Here is a 19,345-nt window from a genome sequence, read left to right as displayed (position 1 = left end):
AATGGTTTTGATTAATGTAATTGTTTATAGTTGAGGAACCTTCTATTCTTGAAAGTTAAAATACTTCGAAACGATTCAAGAATATAACCCAAGGGGAAAAAATGCAAGTCTTAATAGTACTTCAATCTATTTTGAAGTTTACTCAACGTTTATATGTTTACCAATAACTAATCATCATCATATTGGTTTTATTCGTTCTAATAAATGTTGGAGGAATTTTGTATCCACGAGAACCAAAATTAATAAAAGAATAGAGTAGGTTCAGCTGTATGCGTCTCTAGTACTTTCTATAGACTAGTAAATAGATGCATGGGTTCAGCTATATGACCTATGTGAGAATTATGACCACACTTGAACATTTGATCTGTTATATATTTTTCAATTCCGGCTTTGCAATATTCAATCGGTATTCATAGTAACCTTATTATTCAACTACGGTTTTGTCAGTTGAGTAATCGTTTTAAGTAATTTATTTACCTAATAATCAGAGTTTATACTTATTAATAAAGCTCGTAGGCTTCTTCCACTATATATATAAATGTTACATGCCTCTATATCGTGGGCATAACCTTGTTGATGTAATGAAGTATGAACATTTTAGGCATTTTGTTTTCTACTTTTACAAAAATGGTAAATTGCCCAAGCCTTTGTGGTCTAATGGCAGAAGGAAGCTTTAGTGAAGGGTGAAATTCCCAAACGTAAGTTCTATTTTCCTTGAAAACAAAATCACATTTGTTACAAAAAAAAAAAAAAAAAAAAAAAAAAAAAAAAAAATCACATTTGTTTGGGAAATATGTGAGTTGGGCGTAGATTTACTTGATAGTCAGAAATACAAGCGGTCTGACTATCCCTAGCATTAATCTCTGTAGCACCTCGGTGCATTTCTACCGATACTAACCAGATTAGCCGATAGGATATATAAAAAAAAAGAGGTAAATTGGTTCACGTTCACTTGTAAAAAAACAATATTTAAAACTAGACTTTTCCTCCTATTATTTTCAATTTGAAACTTAAAATACCAAAACGAAATAAAGAGAAAGAAAAGACTGTTAGAGTTATAGAGAGATCATCTATTAACAGAAGCCTACGAACGAGTAGCCAATAAGAGAAGAGAATAGTGGACACGTGTCGAGATGTGACATGCCCAAGAAATTGTATGCTTCATTAGTAAAAAGCTGAGACAAAAAGCTGAGACGATGGTTGTAGCAGTAAGTAGTAACTGATTTGGGCCTTTGGCTTGCATCCCTAGGGTAAACAAACTTACGGTGGGTATTGTACCAAATGATCCCAGCCGTTCAAACTCGTTTTTAAAAGCTCTGTTCGCTTCAGGTTTCCCAATCTAGTCTTCTGTTGACATTACTATTTTTATAAACCAAATAATTTAACTCGTTTTTTCATTTTTGGTTTGAATTTTTGTAATCGTTTGCAAATACGGACCATTGTTTCCTTCATGACAGGAACTTGTATGATTTGGGAATGTCTAATCATTAATGTCATAATAGTGTAGTTGGTTACTACTTGGTTTCGTTTTGTATGATTTCGAATTGATTTTTGTTTTTGTAATGTTGCCTATTTCACGTAGAATTTCTTACCAACTACTACAAGTTAAACCTTGACGACAACTAAAGAGTCTTTTAATAAAGCTTTGCAAATTGGGTTGTTCCTACATATCATTGAACCAGATAGGTCAAGCCCAATACTTATAACTAACAAACCCGTTAAATTCCGAACATTGTATCTGATGGCCCATTGGACTCATTATTACGTCTTCATCAAAGTCTTGGAATTAAAAATATGTTTTTGAGCAATTTGGGCTCCATGACTATTGATACTGAGGTATGAAATTATCTAACAAGTCCATATATCCATCCTTTCGGAGACATCCAAATACCAAATGCATACATTTTTGACAAATTAACTACGGCCTTTGATTTAAAACATACCTATTGTGTGTTTAAGATGTGACAATGATACTACTATTGTTTTCTAAAATCTAAATCAGTAGCCATGAATTAAAAAATTACCAACTTTTCTATTAATTTTGGTGTATTTAAGCTGTAAAAATCTACAACTTTTAGTACATTATTGAGCTTCTTTTCTCTGCTCTTATAGTGCTTCGCCACTATTCTTGGTACAAAGAGTAATCATTAAAGGTTTTGTAACTTTTCCCACCAAGTTAATTAATCCACTTTTTGGTTGTTAAGCACTCTTTTTGCGACTTAATAATCATATGTTTACATTATTAGTCGAAAAATAATATAGAACTAACTATACTAGCAAATTAGAGATTGCGTATGTCTTAGGTTTTAACAAGCCATGAATATGGAATTAGATTCGTCCCGGTAAGAGTGTTATCAGCTGATCAATCTCCACTAAAACCGCCGCGTTTAACACACACGCTCTAATGATCACATTAATCACCGCATTTACATACGCCGACACTTTCATGGTTTTATCAATACTTTATCTCAATTTGTTGCATTTTTCTCGACTTATCGTAATTTCTTTTTGTTTTTTACTTATCGTAAATTGTGTTTTCCATTAAATTTACGATATGCATTTTTTCGGTCTATGTTACTTTTTTTTTTTCGTAAAAAGTTAAGTCGGTCTATGTTACTGATGATAAGCACTTAGCTAAATTACACTACATCTACATGTCACAATGTTCAAATTTTATTCGCATAGTTTGTTAGATGATACAACTTGCTATACTCTATTACTATCTTGTAATAGATAATACATATTATATATATATATACGTAGCGATTTTATTGCTGTGTATTTTTATTGGTGTATAAAATACTGCAGTCTATTGAACTATATATCCCCGCACTAAATAATTAGTTTTCCGTACTGCACGATGCTGAAAGTCAAATGCATCAAAACCCTAATCATGCGAAACATGTATTATGTATAAACGAATAATCACTATATTTTCATATTTTAAAGCATTGACTCATAGGTCGTCCGGTTTGGGATAATTGTAGCTTTGCTTTTTGAGTTGGATGCATGTATTTTGACGATGATATTTTAAATTTTATTCAGGGGTTAATTTCGTTTTTACTAGTCACAAGGACGTTATTGATTTATCGACTATCATATTTTAGTGTACGTTGTTTAATAGAAGTATCAACAAACAAGTTCCTTAAAGAAATATCCATTTGCTCCATTCTTTTATCTAATTACCGTCTCAGTTTTTCTCATCTTGGGACTATTTTTCAAACTGTCATTCGACTATGAGGTCAAACTGTACGGTATATGATATTTTCCAATAGAATTAATCAGAACCAAAAAAGTTTAGGCGATATGCTCTTTCCTATTTATAATCAATGAATAAGTAGTGATTTGACCATTAATTAAGAAAAAGGGGTAGTGAGTGACCTAGTGTACCATAACGCTACATTAATATTTTAGTTTTCTCTAGTTTTGTTAATTATCACATACCACTATGGCACTATCTATTTTTCTAAACTCTATAATTAACTTTAATACTAGTCTTCACTTTCGTGAAAGCTTGACCGACAAATCAATAATAAACTACTCATAGACTTTGACCCATAAAATTAACGCTTGTTGTGAGTTGTTACTAACTTAGTTATTATTCCAACGAACTCTTCGATTAAAATTCAATGTCATTACAGTTGATATGCTTGCCACTAAAGATGGTCCAGACTCCAGTATCGAACCGAATCAAGTTAGAGTTCACTCTGTGCTTGGGTAGTTGGGCTAATTTATAATCAAATCAGACTGAACACAAACCGATCAAACCAAAATTAGTCTCAATATATCCGGTTTTCTGCGGTTATGACATAGGTCATGAATAAAACAAATTTTGTCGGCAAAAACTTGGAGAATGTGACACGTCATGCGGCATGACTCGTGGATTAAAGAGGCATGGCCACAAAACTCACATGGCGCTTACTTAAGTTCTTTCAACATCGAACACAGTTCACTCTAATCTGTCAACTACACGTAAACGTCACCGTTTCGGTGCCATCCCCGTCTTTGTAGTCCGTTAATAAATTTATGACCCTTGATTTTGCCACTTGCCCCATATGCACGATCTTCTTCTTTCCATTTCCTAGGTTTTTTTTGCTCTTTTCCCAAGTTTGTAACGCTTATATTTATTGAACAACTTTCCTAATTTCTACGATCACTGACCATATGATTACACTAAAATCCGGTGATTGTATCTAAATTTTAAGCAATCTTTAAAATCAATGATTCTAATGTGATATTATTTCCTTTTCCCAGATATTGGATAGAAATCGTGATTGATATGCAAATAATACTAGTTAGTTTCTGACACAAACTCTGGTGGAAAAAATAATCTAGAATAATAGTTTCTGTTTCTACAAAGACACGTTGTCAATTACACTAACTTCCAAGTGTTCACTCTTCACCGGCTGCTGTGGTCTTCCCTTGTCGGTTGCCGGCACAGACGGTCAATGCCACAGGCACGTGTCCGTTTCTTTCCACTCCGTAATGTCTCCAACGCCTTGAGAACAATTAAAAAATCAGGACCTCTATCTTATTAAACTTTATGTAACGTTCCCAAAGTTTCAGCATGTGCTATTTGACTCCGAAAATTTTGAAACCGATTTTTTAGTCCACAAAAATTGTAGTTGAAAACAGATTTATCTTTTGTTAATTCCTTTTATTTTCTACTGTGCATCACGTATATTTGATTAACTACAATGAAATTCGTTTAATTAAAATAGTTGAGGGGACAAATTTAACTATAATATAAAAAAATCTAGTGTAAATCACTAATATTACGGCTAATTTTCGAAATCTAAAATAGTTAAGGGGACAAAACCGTAAACTTTCCATAAATAGTTTGGTAAGAAAAAGCAAATAAATATAGTTTCATTTTTTGTAAATAAAAAAAAAGAAAAAGAAACAGAATCTCCCCGTTTCTCGAGCACTCTTAAGTTCTCTCTCTCTCACAGAGTTAGCTTTACGCCTTCAACGAGAACCACACAAGAACACAACTACCCAAAACGCTCATTTTCTTTTTCCCCGGAGATTTTAGCTCCGTCGTCGTAACGGACCCATAATTCCCGGCGACGGATTCTAATCTCATTTTCAGCTAATTATAAACTATGCTTCCTGTCTCAAATCCTTCCAGTCCTGAACATCTCCTCAAAAAATCCAGAACCCCAGACTCCACCACCTCCATTGATCGTAAGAACTCATTTAACTCGCTTCACTCGGTCGGAAACCGCTCTTCCTACATCGCCGCTTCTCGTAGCCACTGCACATGGCTGATCCTCTCTCTTCTATCTCTCCAACTGATCCTCTTCCTCACTCTCCGATCCATCCCTTTTCCTCACCGTCACATCCCCGAAAACTTCCCTTCTCCCGCCGCCGTCGTCACCACCACCGTCACAACCACCGTCATTTCTGCCGCCTCTTCCAATCCCCCTCTCTCATCCTCCTCATCTGACGAACGATGCGATTCAGGTCGAGTCTTCGTCTACGACATGCCAAAGATCTTCAACGAAGTGATTCTACAACAGTGTGATAATCTCAATCCATGGAGCTCTCGCTGCGACGCACTTTCTAACGACGGGTTTGGTCAAGAAGCGACGTCGTTAAGCAACGTGATCCCTAAAGATTTGGTTCAATCATGGTTTTGGACTGACCAATTCGTAACCGAAATTATTTTCCATAACCGGATTTTAAACCACCGGTGTCGGACTTTGGATCCGGAATCAGCTACGGCGTTTTATATACCGTTCTACGCTGGACTCGCAGTTGGTCAATATTTATGGTCAAATTACGCAGCGGCTGATCGTGACCGTCATTGTAAGATGATGACACAGTGGGTCAAAAATCAACCTTATTGGAATAGATCCAACGGTTGGGATCATTTCATTACTATGGGACGCATCACATGGGATTTTCGCAGGTCTAAAGACGAAGATTGGGGATCTAACTGTATTTATATCCCTGGTATGCGTAACATCACGCGCCTCCTTATTGAGCGTAACTCTTGGGATCATTTTGACGTCGGTGTACCGTACCCTACCGGATTCCACCCTAGATCGGACTCCGACGTCGTGAATTGGCAAGATTTTGTTCGGAATCGACGTCGTGAGACGTTGTTCTGTTTCGCTGGAGCTCCACGCGCCGGGATTGTGAATGATTTTAGAGGATTGCTTCTCCGTCACTGTGAGGAATCGCGTGGGAAGTGTCGGACGGTGGATTGTACCGTCGGGAAATGCTCGAATGGTTCGTCGGCGATTTTGGAGACGTTTCTCGGGTCTGATTTTTGTCTCCAGCCACGAGGAGATAGCTTCACACGCCGGTCGATATTTGATTGTATGTTGGCCGGTTCGATTCCGGTTTTCTTTTGGAGACGAAGCGCTTACATGCAGTATCAGTGGTTTTTACCGGATAAACCGGATAGTTATTCGGTTTTTATAGACCGGAACGAGGTAACAAACGGCACGACGTCTATAAAGGAAGTGTTGGAACGGTATAGCAAAGAAGATGTGAGGAAGATGAGAGAAAGAGTGATTGATTTGATACCGAATTTGGTTTACGCTAAGTCTCCGAATGGGTTAGAGACTTTCAAAGACGCTTTTGATGTGGCGATAGATGGAGTTTTTAGGAGATTCAAGGAGCAAGAGAAATGGTACAAATGGAGATGATGATTGGATAAAATTATTTATTTATTTAATAAGGATTTTTCAAGTTTTTAGCTCCAGTAAAGTTATGATTACACTTGTAAATTTATGATTTTTGTTTTGAGAGATGAATAAGTTGTGTTAGTTGAATTTTTGGTAGTAGTCAAGTAAGTAAGTTGTTCTATGTGTTGAATTCTCATTTATATATTCTCTTTTGGAGACAATTTATAGTTTTCTTTCTGATTCCTACTTACTTTACAGTCTCGATGTTGATAGGCTAAATAGTTTTTGAGTGTTTTATATATCTGTAATCTCTTGAGCTAATTTGGTAGGTGGGAAGTGAAAAATCAACCAGAGGCCCGCATCTTTGCACGTAGAAGGGTTATTTTATTAAGTAAGTTGTACGATGATAAAAAGGTGGTAGGTAGGAGAAGTAGAATTTGATTTTGGGGGTTAGGTTTGATCATCGTGTAATACTCGTGACACGTTGATTACTCTAGGTAAAATTGAGATATATGCTCTTGTTTTCTTTGGGAAAGTTTAAATCTGTTACTTTCCAATAAATCCAATATCTGTAACAAGTAAAGAAGCTGGATCAGTTTTGTCATGTCTTTTGCCAATATATGTAGTAAGTATATAACAAAATTGGTTACAATGAACGGGAGATAAGTTCACCTAACTAACATGGCCTTAAGAAATGATAGATACTTGGTGTAAATTGAATATATTCTATGCTTCGAAAATAATACTAGTACTCAAAGTAATAGTAACACAGAAAAAAAATAGTACACTTCAAATACTCGACAATCACTTTTCTTCATGAAAGATATTTTCGTAGTCTAGTGCTTCTATATGCTTGCTATATCACTATATGCTTGTTTGTGGATTGTGTTGTGCCAAGTGTAACTGAGTAAGTATGAAGGTAAGTTAATATAACAAGGGTAACTTCTCAAGTTCTCTATTTAACCCTCATCTCCCAGATCTCTTTTCAAGAAGACAACAATGGAGTGCTCTCTCTCATCCATCCTCCTTCTCCTTGTACTCTGCTTCACTCATCCCATTCCTTCTCTAACCTTCGAGCCACTAATCTCTTCTCTTGATCTTCATGAAGAAGAAAGCTGCCCTTACACTGTAATTGTTACCACAAGCTGTTTCTCTCCTGATTGGTCTAGAGATCAGGTCACTATCGCTTTGGGTGACGCCGACGATAACCAGGTTTGATATACAAAAACTCTTTGGTTGTTTTGTTCTATTTGTGGGTCCAAATATTTGTTATGTTCGTATTATTTCAAACCCTGAAGTTATACATATTCCATCTTGTTTGATGGATTCACGTAAGAAGTTTGTTAAACTCCGGATAAACCAAAGCCATTAGAACCTTAATGAAACTTATTTTGAATATAACAGTCTTATTTTGATGGATTTTAGTGACGATGCATGTGTTATGTGTATCTTATTAATAAATACGTATATCATTGAGTTTTGGTTTTAATTTATTAGGTGGTCGCACCGAGACTAGACAAACCGCTAAGTGGAGGAGGTGGTTTTGAGAAATGTTCATCGGACACATTCCAAGTCAAAGGTAAATGTCTCAACACTATCTGCTCCGTCTACATCTACCGTTCCGGTACCGACGGCTGGATCCCGGAGACCGTCGAGATATACAAGGAAGGTTCCAAATCCGTGAAATTCGATTTCAACAAGAACGTCCCTGAAAACATTTGGTACGGAAACAACTATTGTAACAACACCGATTTGCCACCGCCTTCCCCGGATTTCCCTCCGTTTTCTCCATCCATCCCACCGCCTTCACCACCTTATTTTCCTCCTGAACCACCTTCAATCCCGCCGCCACCACCACCATCACCGCCGTCTGCTGCCTCTGGACGTGGAAGTGGTCAGAGTTTGGTTGTTGCGTTTGCTGCGTTTGTGTTTGCGTTTGCGGCTGTGGTTGTTTGAGTTATTTTGTTAAGAATTAAGAGTTGTCTCAATAAGTAACGAGTATCGTGTAATCCCTCTGTTTTGTCTTTGACTCTTTGTAGTTGAACATTGACAATTTCATATTGTGGTAACATTAATTAGTTAACTAATGTATGAGTTCGAGTTTTTAACGTACTATTCCTTATAAATTCTGCATCAATGTTTTGTATGTGATAAATCTATGAATATTAGATTACACAACTATACAACCACACACCATGAAAATACAATTTGATAATGACATTTATGTACTTCGAAATACCAAGTACTCTTAAAACTCTAAACTTTTTACATAAATCTAGAGCTATAGAGTAAACAAATGATTCTAAAATGTTGACTTTAGTTTATTATAGAAATTCCAGTATATCAAGATGTTGTAAATTTACTTAGTGCATGATCACATTCAGTTTCTGTGGATGGTAAAATGATGATACATGACAAAAATTTAATATCAGTGTGCAAGTTTTGTATTGATTTGTATACAACATTTTTTTTTCAAAGCTTAAAGTGGTTACTTGATTAAGAATCATCTAGAAAAGCACATAACCTACAGTTACATGTCGAATCTCTAATCAATTTCTTCTATACAAAACATTAATTACATTTTCTCCTCTACCTAAATATTATGACACTGACAAGAGATGTGTGGCCTGTAACTTGGGCGCGTCGCCATTTATTTCAGTTCTTATACCGAAATTGAATTTGTTTGAATTTGACCCGGTCTAATCCGGTTTATCCTCAACTGGTTCGAGACTTTATCTTCTCAATTACTCTTTCGTTTTCTCTTCGCTTGTGTATCTGCGAGCGATTTCTCGAAGCACGAAAATGGCGTCCGTACGACTCTTCTTCACTTTAATCTCCTTCGTCTTCATTATATCCACCTCTGTTTACGAATCAAAAGTATTGGATCCTCCTCACGTCGCTGAATCATTCAACGTTAGCCTCATCCAGGTTCGTCTCTCTTTCCCCGTTTGAACTTTCCTTCATCGTCTTTGGGTAGAAACTTTTCCCGAGAAACTTATGATTTTCCTTGTATGCGTGTAAATTTATATCTATGATGCAGAAATTGGGGAATACTTGTGCTTACACAGTGATCATCTCGACGAGCTGTTCGTCGACTAGGTACACGCGCGATCAGATCAGCGTCGCTTTCGGCGATGGCTATGGTAACCAGGTTAGATTTCTTCGCTGAGTGAGATTTTGATTTCTTCAGAACATTTGATTTTGATTTGGTAACACTTTGGTTTATCGATTATGCTTAGGGTTCCAATTGAATGTTTCATTCCAAAATACACATCTGTTTTCGCACATATCTGATTCTTCGTAATTGAGCTTTGTTACAATGGACTTTCTCAGATTTTGAGCTCATCTTTGGTTTCATTAGATTTTTAGTATGTTCAGGTCCAGTTCTAGTTAGCTACTGAATATGCATAACATTGTCACTCCTATGGAAGAATTCTAGCTACCAAAAGTTTGCAAATGCTTAGCTCTGGTTGCTCTGGTTGATCTGAACATTTGAGTTTTAGAGAAATATACACATCTTTGGAATAGATGAAAGTTTCAATGGATTGGTTTTGATTGTAACTAGTGTCTAATCTGTTCATGCATCTATCACTAATAAACTAATAAACTGTAAGGATGTTCGCTTCGGTTCGATGTTCAATGAAATTTCGCTGCTCAAGTTTTGTTTATTTGAATCAGATATACGCACCAAGGCTTGATGATCCATCTACAAAAACGTTTGAGCAATGTTCATCAGATACATTTCAGATAAACGGACCATGTACATACCAGATATGCTATGTATATCTCTACAGGTCTGGTCCAGATGGTTGGATCCCAAACACTGTAAAGATATATAGCCATGGCTCTAAAGCGGTCACCTTCCCATATAACACATATGTTCCTGAGAGTGTATGGTATGGTTTCAATTACTGCAACAGCGCCTCAGATTCTAATGTCCTTGCCATTGGTCTCAGAAGGAGCGTGATCATACTCCTAGGTTTTGTTGTCGCCGGTACCACATTGCTCTTGTAAGCTGTTATGTTTCCGGTTTTGTATAAACATATTAGGACTTGTGAAGAATAAATGTGTACCGTTTTGGGGAAATGGGTCTCAGAACTGTATTAAGTATTAACCATAAATCTATGATGAAGTTACTTACTCCTAATTACAGAGTCTGTAAATCTTATGAGCAGTGTGTATCCATTTTAGAAATTTGTGACAGTTCATCAACTATATATGTGATAGAAAACGAATTGATTATGTTTGAGCTTTGGTTTTATCATATCGTCGAAAAATGAAGAAAGTTACTATTTTAATAGAAAAGCCAACAAAGAAGATATTTTTGAGTCTTTGATTAAAAAAAGGAAAGATAGATATTTTTGAGTGTTTGACCTAGAAACGACACGCATTCTCTTATCAGAATAAATAAACGGCAGATTAGAGATTGCACATTAGAGTAAATTAGGGTTTCTCTAAAATCTCAAAACTATATAAAAAGAGAGGTAAACCCTAGCAATTGTCGTCCTCTTTTGTCGTCTCTCCCTGCTTTCGCACTTCATAGCCTCAATCTCTCAACAAGCAGAAGAGATTCGATTCTCCATTATCTTCCTTCTAAATGCCTTCCCTAATGTTATCTGATAAGAAAGAGGAGAAGAAGATGAAGAAGAAGATGGCTTTGGATACCCCAGAGCTTGATTCTAAGAAGGGGAAGAAGGAGCAGAAGCTGAAACTATCTGATTCGGATGAAGAAGAGTCGGAGAAGAAGAAGAGTAAGAAGAAGGATAAGAAGCGTAAGGCTTCCGAGGAGGAGGATGAAGTGAAGAGCGATTCAAGCTCGGAGAAGAAGAAGAGCAGCAAGAAGGTTAAGTTGGGCGTTGAGGATGTTGAAGTTGATAACCCTAATGCTGTTTCTAAGTTTCGGATTTCTGCGCCTTTGAGGGAGAAGCTTAAGGCGAATGGTATTGAAGCTCTTTTCCCGATTCAGGCTTCCACGTTTGATATGGTTCTCGATGGTGCTGATTTAGTTGGACGGGCTCGTACTGGTCAGGTATTGGTTTGATTTTGAAATTTGGGTTTTGCTTATTATGCGTTTGTCTCTGTATGAATTTGTCAAGTTTGAGGCTTTTGGATATTTATGTGGAAGGCTTGTTATTAGGGATGCCTAATTTGCTATTTAATTGTTATTTTGTGAGACTTAGAGACTCGGTATTGTGAATCTCCTGCTTATGTGGACTTTAGAGTGAATTTTTCAAAGTTAGGGGTCTTTGCTGATCATATGTGGTGTGGTGCAGGGTAAAACATTGGCTTTTGTGTTGCCTATATTGGAATCTTTGGTTAATGGACCTGCCAAAAGCAAAAGGAAGATGGGATATGGCAGGTCACCAAGTGTTTTGGTCCTTTTACCGACCAGAGAATTGGCCAAGCAGGTAATGATTCTCAGCATGTTATTAAGAGATTTGGTGCAAAATCTTTTTTGGTACTCTAGGTTTTACTTATGGTATGGTTTTCTTTGATAGGTGGCTGCTGACTTTGATGCATATGGAGGATCACTTGGGTTAAGTTCATGTTGTCTCTATGGAGGTGATAGCTATCCAGTTCAGGAGGGTAAATTAAAGAGAGGTGTTGACATTGTAGTTGGAACCCCTGGTCGTATTAAGGTACGTCTCTCTCCCTCCCTCTCTCTCTTTCTCTTTTCTAAACATTAATTTTTAATATTGGCTTCCCTGGATTCAGATCATCATTTTTGTTTATTTGACCTTGTAATTGACTTTCATTCCAGGATCATATTGAAAGACAAAACCTTGATTTCAGCTATTTACAATTCCGTGTTCTTGATGAAGCTGATGAAATGTTGAGGATGGGATTTGTTGAGGATGTTGAACTTATTTTAGGTATGTCGTGGTTTTGGTTTTTTTTCCTAATATGAAACAGCTTACTCTTTGTATCTTATATGTTCTTTCTATAACTTCAGGGAAAGTGGAGGATTCTACTAAAGTCCAGACTCTTCTCTTCAGTGCTACTTTGCCATCATGGGTGAAAAATGTGCGTCCCTTTCAAATATTTGTGGCTATTTTTAATGTTTTAAGCTTTATAGTTTGCTGCTATGTTCATTTTCTCTCTATTTGTTGTTGAGACCTTTTCGCTTGCTTCTACTAGATCTCTAACAGGTTTCTTAAAAGAGACCAGAAGACTATTGATCTTGTTGGTAATGATAAAATGAAGGCCAGTAATAGTGTTCGACACATTGCTATTCCTTGTAATAAGGCAGCCATGGCTCGGTTGATTCCTGATATTATCAGTTGCTATAGCAGGTATCCTTTAGTACTACATTTTCTAACCAATATTTATACTTCAATTATTTTTGTCTTATCCAATTTTTGTTTTCACTATCTAGTGGAGGCCAAACTATTATTTTCGCTGAAACTAAAGTTCAAGTTTCTGAGCTTTCTGGTTTGTTGGATGGATCAAGAGCCTTGCATGGTGAAATACCTCAATCACAACGTGAGGTATGTGTTTAAGTTTTCTTTCAAGCTTTCTTGCATAGGCAAAGTTAAGTAGGGAGAATTTGATCTTCTTATCCTGTTAAATTGCTCAAACAGAGCAGTATCAGCTTGCTAACTATGAGTCCTGTGATTATAGGTTACTCTTGCTGGATTTAGGAATGGCAAGTTTGCAACATTGGTGGCTACAAATGTTGCTGCTCGTGGTCTAGATATCAATGATGTGCAGTTAATTATCCAGGTTAGTTACTGCCCATGAGCTTTATTCATCTTTGGTTAATGCCTCGTTGGTGTTCTAACATCACATCTTGTTTAAATGTGTTACAGTGTGAGCCTCCACGTGAAGTTGAAGCATATATTCATCGTTCAGGCCGAACAGGAAGAGCTGGTAAAGCACAGAAATTTATTTAAACTGCTCTTTAATATTTTTGCGCAGTTGCTTAATGATAGTGTAAGGTTTGCTTGCTGTTGCCATAATCGTTACTTTGTTTTTGTTGCAGGCAACACAGGAGTTGCGGTTACACTCTACGATTCTAGAAAGTCGAGTGTATCCAGGATCGAAAAAGAAGCTGGTATCAAATTTGAGCACCTTGCTGCACCTCAACCTGATGAAATTGCCAGATCTGGTGGTATGGAAGCTGCTGAGAAAGTTAAACAAGTGTGTGACAGGTATGCTGACACTTGCATCTCAAGATTTTTTAAAAGTATAATAAATAACTTGGGATGTCGTATATTTACCTAAGAATATGTTAAATGCAGTGTGGTTCCTGCATTCCTTGAAGCTGCCAAGGAATTATTAGAAACTTCTGGTTTATCAGCTGAAGTACTCCTCGCAAAAGCTCTTGCAAAAACTGCGGTTTGTCTTACGAAAATTTTCCCTTGTAACATTTTTTTTTTTGTTCCTATCAAAACAAGTACTTACGAGTTCTGATCATTACAGGGCTTCACTGAGATAAAGAAAAGGTCACTTCTTACATCAATGGAGAACTATGTGACACTACATCTTGAAGCAGGGAAACCAATATACTCGCCATCGTAAGTTCCTCTCTCTCCTTATACTCTGCTTTTGTAGTCTTTGTTTACATTGAAAGCAAGTACTAAAATGATTTGCTGCAACAGATTTGTTTATGGACTGCTAAGGAGAGTTTTACCGGATGACAAGGTGGAAATGATTGAAGGGTTATCTCTAACAGCAGATAAAACAGGAGCTGTGTTCGATGTTAAGCAATCAGATCTAGACTTGTTCATTGCAGGAGCACAAAAGAGTGCTGGAAGTATGAGTTTGGAAGTGGTTAAGGTGATGCCTAAACTCCAGGAGAGAGAACCATTGCCACAAAAAAGATTCGGTGGTGGTGGCAGAGGAAATCGGTTTGGTGGTGGTGGAGGAAATCGGTTTGGCGGTGGTGGTGGCAGAGGAAGAGGAGGCAGTGGTGGTAGAGGCCAGAGATATTGAAAACTGGAACCCAACTTCTCCTTTCTATATAAAAAGAAACTAAACTCCGTCTTATAATTTCATTACTATCTTCTTCCGCTGATGTTTTCTACACTATAATAGGTGGCTTTTCTGTGTTTTCCATTTTCTTTCCTTGAACAAACTTATGGAGGCTCTCTTGTACCCTCTTATCAATTTTGTGTAATGTTGGATGATAATGATGATTAAATTATAACTTCGTCACTCATTGGAATTGTTTTGTAAGTTTCAATCCATCTTTCAGGTTGTCGTTTTTAACACTAGAATTGATTTGCTATTCGTCTGTTTAATTGAATCGGCTACCTTTCCTGGTAAATGAGTCGTCAAACTTCAAATTAGTTTTGGCTTTTGCCAACAGCAACCTCTAGAATCTAGATTATCGTTTAGGACAGAGACCTGTTAGCGACTTTTATGAACCAAGAATATATATCTTGACATATTTGCCTTAGTTTTTGACTACCATTCTAGTAGTAGATCTCAGATTTCTCGTTTTTGGTGATGAGTTAATACAAAGTTTTTGACTAAGTTAATGGGATTAAATAAGATTTGCTTGAATCTGCCAAATCTCTTACTTTAAAAATAATTTTCCTCGCTGGTTTTGGATTTATATAAAGCGTAGCATATTCGAGTTCTGATGCACACATTAGAATCCAAAAAGACCAAAAACCAAAAAAATGTCCGAACCAAGTCCAATCGCTGATCCTTATGCTTATCTTAACATCGTAAATAATCCAGATGGTTCAATCACTCGCGACCTCAGCAACTTCCCCTGCACCGCAGCTACACCTGATCCTTCCCCACTAAACCCCGCCGTTTCAAAAGATCTTCCCGTTAACCAATTAAAGTCAACGTGGCTCCGTCTCTACCTTCCCTCCTCCGCCGTCAACGAGGGTAACGTTTCGTCTCAGAAACTCCCCATTGTTGTGTATTACCATGGCGGAGGATTCATCCTCTGCAGCGTCGATATGCAACTCTTCCACGATTTCTGCTCCGAGGTGGCTCGTGATCTCAACGCCATCGTCGTATCTCCTTCGTACCGATTAGCTCCAGAGCATCGATTACCGGCGGCGTATGACGACGGAGTTGAGGCGTTGGATTGGATTAAAACCTCCGACGATGAGTGGATCAAATCTCACGCCGATTTCTCAAATGTGTTTCTTATGGGAACTAGCGCCGGAGGGAATTTGGCTTACAACGTCGGACTAAGATCCGTCGATTCCGTCTCCGATCTGAGTCCGTTACAGATCCGTGGATTGATTCTACACCATCCATTCTTCGGCGGAGAAGAGCGAAGTGAATCTGAGATTAGACTTATGAACGATCAGGTTTGTCCTCCCATAGTCACCGATGTAATGTGGGATCTGTCTCTTCCCGTCGGCGTTGACCGAGATCATGAGTATTCGAATCCGACGGTTGGAGATGGATCGGAGAAGTTGGAAAAAATCGGACGGTTGAGATGGAAAGTGATGATGATTGGAGGAGAGGATGATCCGATGATAGATCTGCAGAAAGATGTGGCAAAGCTGATGAAGAAGAAAGGAGTAGAAGTGGTGGAGCATTATACCGGCGGCCATGTTCACGGTGCTGAAATCAGAGATCCTTCTAAACGTAAAACTCTGTTTCTTTCCATCAAAAACTTCATATTCTCTGTTCTGTAACTTTTTTTTTTTTTTACTTTTTGTATAAAATAATAAAATTGTGTAATCTTAGGCCCATAAAATTGTCTCTTAATAACTATATTTAGTTTAGGCCCAATATATATTAAGGCCCATAAAACTGAAAACTTATTTGTCCATCCAAAAATGATAATTTCGCCTAAGCAATGAGATAACTTATCGTAAGTATTTTTAAGGACAACGCATATAAACGTGTTTTGGTTTGTCGGCCAACACATCTATGTTTAGCTGTGAAATCTGATTGTAGAAAACTGTCAACCAAAAATGTAGCACGTGGAGGTAAATAGAGCCCCCGCCACAAGTAAGCCCAACGATGGCCCAACTATTGAGAGCTCTCTTAGTAATGAGAGGCCCGTGTCACATGGCATCTATTTGAATTGTTGTACCAATGTTGATCTAATCAAGTTTTTCTTTAATATTTTTTTTGCCGCCAAAAGGAGAGACCTAACCATGTTCTTAAAACAAATTGGGAGCTGACTCAGTAGTTTGGAAAAGAAAGAACTTGGAATTTTTGGTTCTTTTCTTAGAAACTTCTAACGATCCAACCTATAGCAAGCAATTTCAGTAAAACAAAACATTTTGGAAACTCGTCACCCGATCATGTTGTCAATACCTTGGAAATTTATTACTGCTTTTGTCGTCTCAAATCAACTATTTTGTTGAGTTTGCAACATAGTATTCAACAAATTCTCAATATCAAAAATACGTCTTCAAAATAAAGTTTGAACTAAAACAACGTGAAATGGTCTCTAATGTTTTAATGAAATACAAAGCTTCTTTTAGTTGTTGTACCTATGTCGTTCTAACTAAGTCTTGAAAATTAAATTTCGGTACTGATATGGAAGAAACGGCTTGTGGGCACAATAGTTTAGTCATAGACTCACAGGGGACATTTAAATGAAATTTATTTAAACTTTCAGAGTTATATTTCATTATTAGAATATGGACCTACTCCTTATAGAAGCTACTACTTGATTTAGCACATTAATGTTGCCACTCTGCCATACGGGAAAATAAAATGATACAACAACATTATGTTTGTTACGAAAGTTTCGATTCACTCACTTGGCATTTAATTATACATACGTATCACAAACAATTATTGCATGTTTTCAGAATCAAAAGTCCAAACTAATTTTAAAATATAAGTCATAACCATTTAAATTTTCAACGATAAAGATTTATGATCTCGACTTATCAAGCAATGACGTCTTAAATCACTAAATAACGAATGAGATTATTGCATCGTCTAAACAGGTTAACAATCTTACCATGTTATTATGACTATTGTTTTTACTAAGTAATGGACCAAAACTGAGAGTAGTAGTTTTAAATAAACACAATCCTCTATACATGTTAACAAATATTAACTCAATGACTAAGATTGAGAATACCGAAAAGATTAAATAAATATACTAATCCGTTCATGTTGGACTTAGAAGATAAGTAAATAACCAATAAATGGTGTAGTTTGAATTGTGATTACCACTTGGAATCTTGACATAAACATATCTAAAATGGTCCATATGTATTAGAAGTTGTGGTCCCTTTTTAGGTGATAGCAAACTTGCAGGATGTTGCATTAATGTTTTATAGAAGAAAAATCCAGAAATGTAAACTGAGATCTTTCTTAATTAGTTTGAGACTGGAGAGACAATATACCTCTTTGGCTCTTTCGTCTCTTCTTCGTTTTGTTTGTTTTAAGCACAATTTCTTAAAAAGATCAGTCCTTTTCTCTGTTCTTTGTTTTTAGTTTTGTTTTAATTACAAGGACAACTTTAATTTGGATTGTACTATGACCATACCTAAAAAAAATTCATGTGATTTGTATTGGCTACATTCACTTAAATAATACCATGTTATGGTCCAGCCTCTTCTCTTCATTTATGAATTTAAATTGTACAAACTATATCATTCTTTCTTTCTTGTATGCACACTATATATATGGGCTATTTTTGTTTTGCTTTCACTGCTATCTGAAATTCTTATACTGTATATACATAGAATCTAAGGAATAATAAATATATGTATCCGTATGAATAGAACCGATATGCAAATAAAAGACGTAAAACTAATTAATACTCATAAGAGTGATGACCAAACAACGGTCATTTGGGTTTCACTGTGATCCCATCTACAAATTATTACTACTCATTAGTCATTACTATGTAGTATATAGTACTACCTAAGCGGTGAATTTCACATCACATTTATTGATAGATAAGATCATATTGTACTTGTTTAATGGTCACTGGGCATTAAATTATGAGAAAGCAAGTCAAAATCAATCTTAAGGATAAAATTTGAAAGGAGGAAGACGTCATGGTTTGAAACATAAGGGTCACGATTGAAGATCCCCTCGTTGTTTGGTAATACCGCCATGGAGTTTGTGTACGAATCTTATTGTTGTTTGAGCTTTTGAATAATAATAATTTTAAAATAATTAGTGTTGTGGATTCTTTTATAAACAGTGTTGTAGTTGCAAGTCTGACATAGTTTGTAACTAAGCATAGGCATATTATTATTTTAAGAAATTCGCATGAACAGTTTGTATTATTCTAATAATTCTCCCATGGCATATCGTTATATCGTGATCAGTCTTAAACTCTTAATGATCATAAATTTAAGACGTTAGAAAACTGTCGCAGAATAAATATATGGTGATAGCAATCGAGAGAATCTCCCTATTCACGATTGGTTATTGCTAGAGTCGCCAAATATTTATGAACCAATGACACGATAATACAAACAAAAATTTGTCAATGTCGTTGTCAAAAACAAAACGATGAGACATTTTTTTTGAAAATTTTACAGTTCAAACTGTGTGTTGTTTTTCATGTATTGATTATTTAGATTTATTATGCTAACGAGTTCTGTCTGTTGAGATAAAAAAAAAAAAAGGAAAAAAGAGAGCTAGAGATGTATTTTTTGATTCTTTCAAGTTTCAACAAATATATATACATCATGTGATACCGACGGGATTACAAAACATTACGTGTATTTCAAAGAAGCCAAAACAAGCAGGCCCCTACTTACCTTTTTCTAACCAAAAATGTAATTCTTATTTTCATTACAAAT

At 36.4% G+C, this 19,345-nt stretch overlaps 5 protein-coding genes and 1 long non-coding RNA gene across 6 annotated transcripts; all 6 read left to right on the top strand.

Moving 5' to 3' along the window:
* The first annotated feature begins 1,103 nt into the window (after positions 1-1,103).
* On the top strand, positions 1,104-1,339 carry AT5G09050. The gene has a single exon (NR_143159.1). It is a non-coding gene; the product is annotated as an other RNA (long non-coding RNA).
* A 3,444-nt stretch (positions 1,340-4,783) lies between these two features.
* On the top strand, positions 4,784-6,901 carry GT18 (glycosyltransferase 18). Its single transcript, NM_125616.2, has one exon. It carries the CDS (start codon positions 5,106-5,108, stop codon positions 6,657-6,659), a length of 1,554 nt encoding a protein of 517 aa, NP_201028.1. The 5' UTR covers positions 4,784-5,105; the 3' UTR covers positions 6,660-6,901.
* A 402-nt stretch (positions 6,902-7,303) lies between these two features.
* Positions 7,304-8,821, top strand: AT5G62210 (Embryo-specific protein 3, (ATS3)). Its single transcript, NM_125615.3, has 2 exons — positions 7,304-7,850; positions 8,136-8,821. The coding sequence occupies exons 1-2, from the start codon at positions 7,638-7,640 to the stop codon at positions 8,592-8,594; spliced, it is 672 nt and encodes a 223-aa protein (NP_201027.1). The 5' UTR covers positions 7,304-7,637; the 3' UTR covers positions 8,595-8,821.
* Positions 8,822-9,219: 398 nt separating this feature from the next.
* On the top strand, positions 9,220-11,067 carry AT5G62200 (Embryo-specific protein 3, (ATS3)). Its single transcript, NM_125614.4, has 3 exons — positions 9,220-9,566; positions 9,679-9,789; positions 10,317-11,067. The coding sequence occupies exons 1-3, from the start codon at positions 9,441-9,443 to the stop codon at positions 10,650-10,652; spliced, it is 573 nt and encodes a 190-aa protein (NP_201026.1). The 5' UTR covers positions 9,220-9,440; the 3' UTR covers positions 10,653-11,067.
* A 3-nt stretch (positions 11,068-11,070) lies between these two features.
* Positions 11,071-14,847, top strand: PRH75 (DEAD box RNA helicase (PRH75)). Its single transcript, NM_125613.3, has 13 exons — positions 11,071-11,667; positions 11,912-12,046; positions 12,137-12,277; positions 12,400-12,511; positions 12,592-12,662; positions 12,777-12,931; positions 13,015-13,126; positions 13,260-13,361; positions 13,448-13,508; positions 13,621-13,789; positions 13,880-13,976; positions 14,061-14,155; positions 14,240-14,847. Exons 1-13 carry the CDS (start codon positions 11,236-11,238, stop codon positions 14,571-14,573), a joined length of 2,016 nt encoding a protein of 671 aa, NP_201025.1. The 5' UTR covers positions 11,071-11,235; the 3' UTR covers positions 14,574-14,847.
* Positions 14,848-15,039: 192 nt separating this feature from the next.
* Positions 15,040-16,397, top strand: CXE20 (carboxyesterase 20). Its single transcript, NM_125612.3, has one exon. It carries the CDS (start codon positions 15,266-15,268, stop codon positions 16,247-16,249), a length of 984 nt encoding a protein of 327 aa, NP_201024.1. The 5' UTR covers positions 15,040-15,265; the 3' UTR covers positions 16,250-16,397.
* Positions 16,398-19,345: the final 2,948 nt, after the last annotated feature.

The sequence above is a fragment of the Arabidopsis thaliana genome, chromosome 5 (genome assembly GCF_000001735.4).
Source record: "Arabidopsis thaliana chromosome 5, partial sequence".
Classification (NCBI taxonomy): Eukaryota; Viridiplantae; Streptophyta; class Magnoliopsida; order Brassicales; family Brassicaceae; genus Arabidopsis; species Arabidopsis thaliana.
The sequence above is the reverse complement of the archived record's forward strand: the minus strand, read 5'-3'. Positions and strand labels throughout refer to the sequence as shown.

Excerpts from the sequence above, each read along its gene's own strand:
- GT18 (NM_125616.2), top strand. The coding sequence starts at position 5,106 with ATGCTTCCTGTCTCAAATCCTTCCAGTCCTGAACATCTCCTCAAAAAA.
- AT5G62210 (NM_125615.3), top strand. The coding sequence starts at position 7,638 with ATGGAGTGCTCTCTCTCATCCATCCTCCTTCTCCTTGTACTCTGCTTC. Across the intron at positions 7,851-8,135 it reads GTGACGCCGACGATAACCAG|GTGGTCGCACCGAGACTAGA; the intron begins GTTTGATATACA and ends TTAATTTATTAG.
- AT5G62200 (NM_125614.4), top strand. The coding sequence starts at position 9,441 with ATGGCGTCCGTACGACTCTTCTTCACTTTAATCTCCTTCGTCTTCATT. Across the intron at positions 9,567-9,678 it reads TCAACGTTAGCCTCATCCAG|AAATTGGGGAATACTTGTGC; the intron begins GTTCGTCTCTCT and ends TCTATGATGCAG. Across the intron at positions 9,790-10,316 it reads GCGATGGCTATGGTAACCAG|ATATACGCACCAAGGCTTGA; the intron begins GTTAGATTTCTT and ends TATTTGAATCAG.
- PRH75 (NM_125613.3), top strand. The coding sequence starts at position 11,236 with ATGCCTTCCCTAATGTTATCTGATAAGAAAGAGGAGAAGAAGATGAAG. Across the intron at positions 13,362-13,447 it reads ATGTGCAGTTAATTATCCAG|TGTGAGCCTCCACGTGAAGT; the intron begins GTTAGTTACTGC and ends AATGTGTTACAG. Across the intron at positions 14,156-14,239 it reads AAACCAATATACTCGCCATC|ATTTGTTTATGGACTGCTAA; the intron begins GTAAGTTCCTCT and ends TTGCTGCAACAG.
- CXE20 (NM_125612.3), top strand. The coding sequence starts at position 15,266 with ATGTCCGAACCAAGTCCAATCGCTGATCCTTATGCTTATCTTAACATC.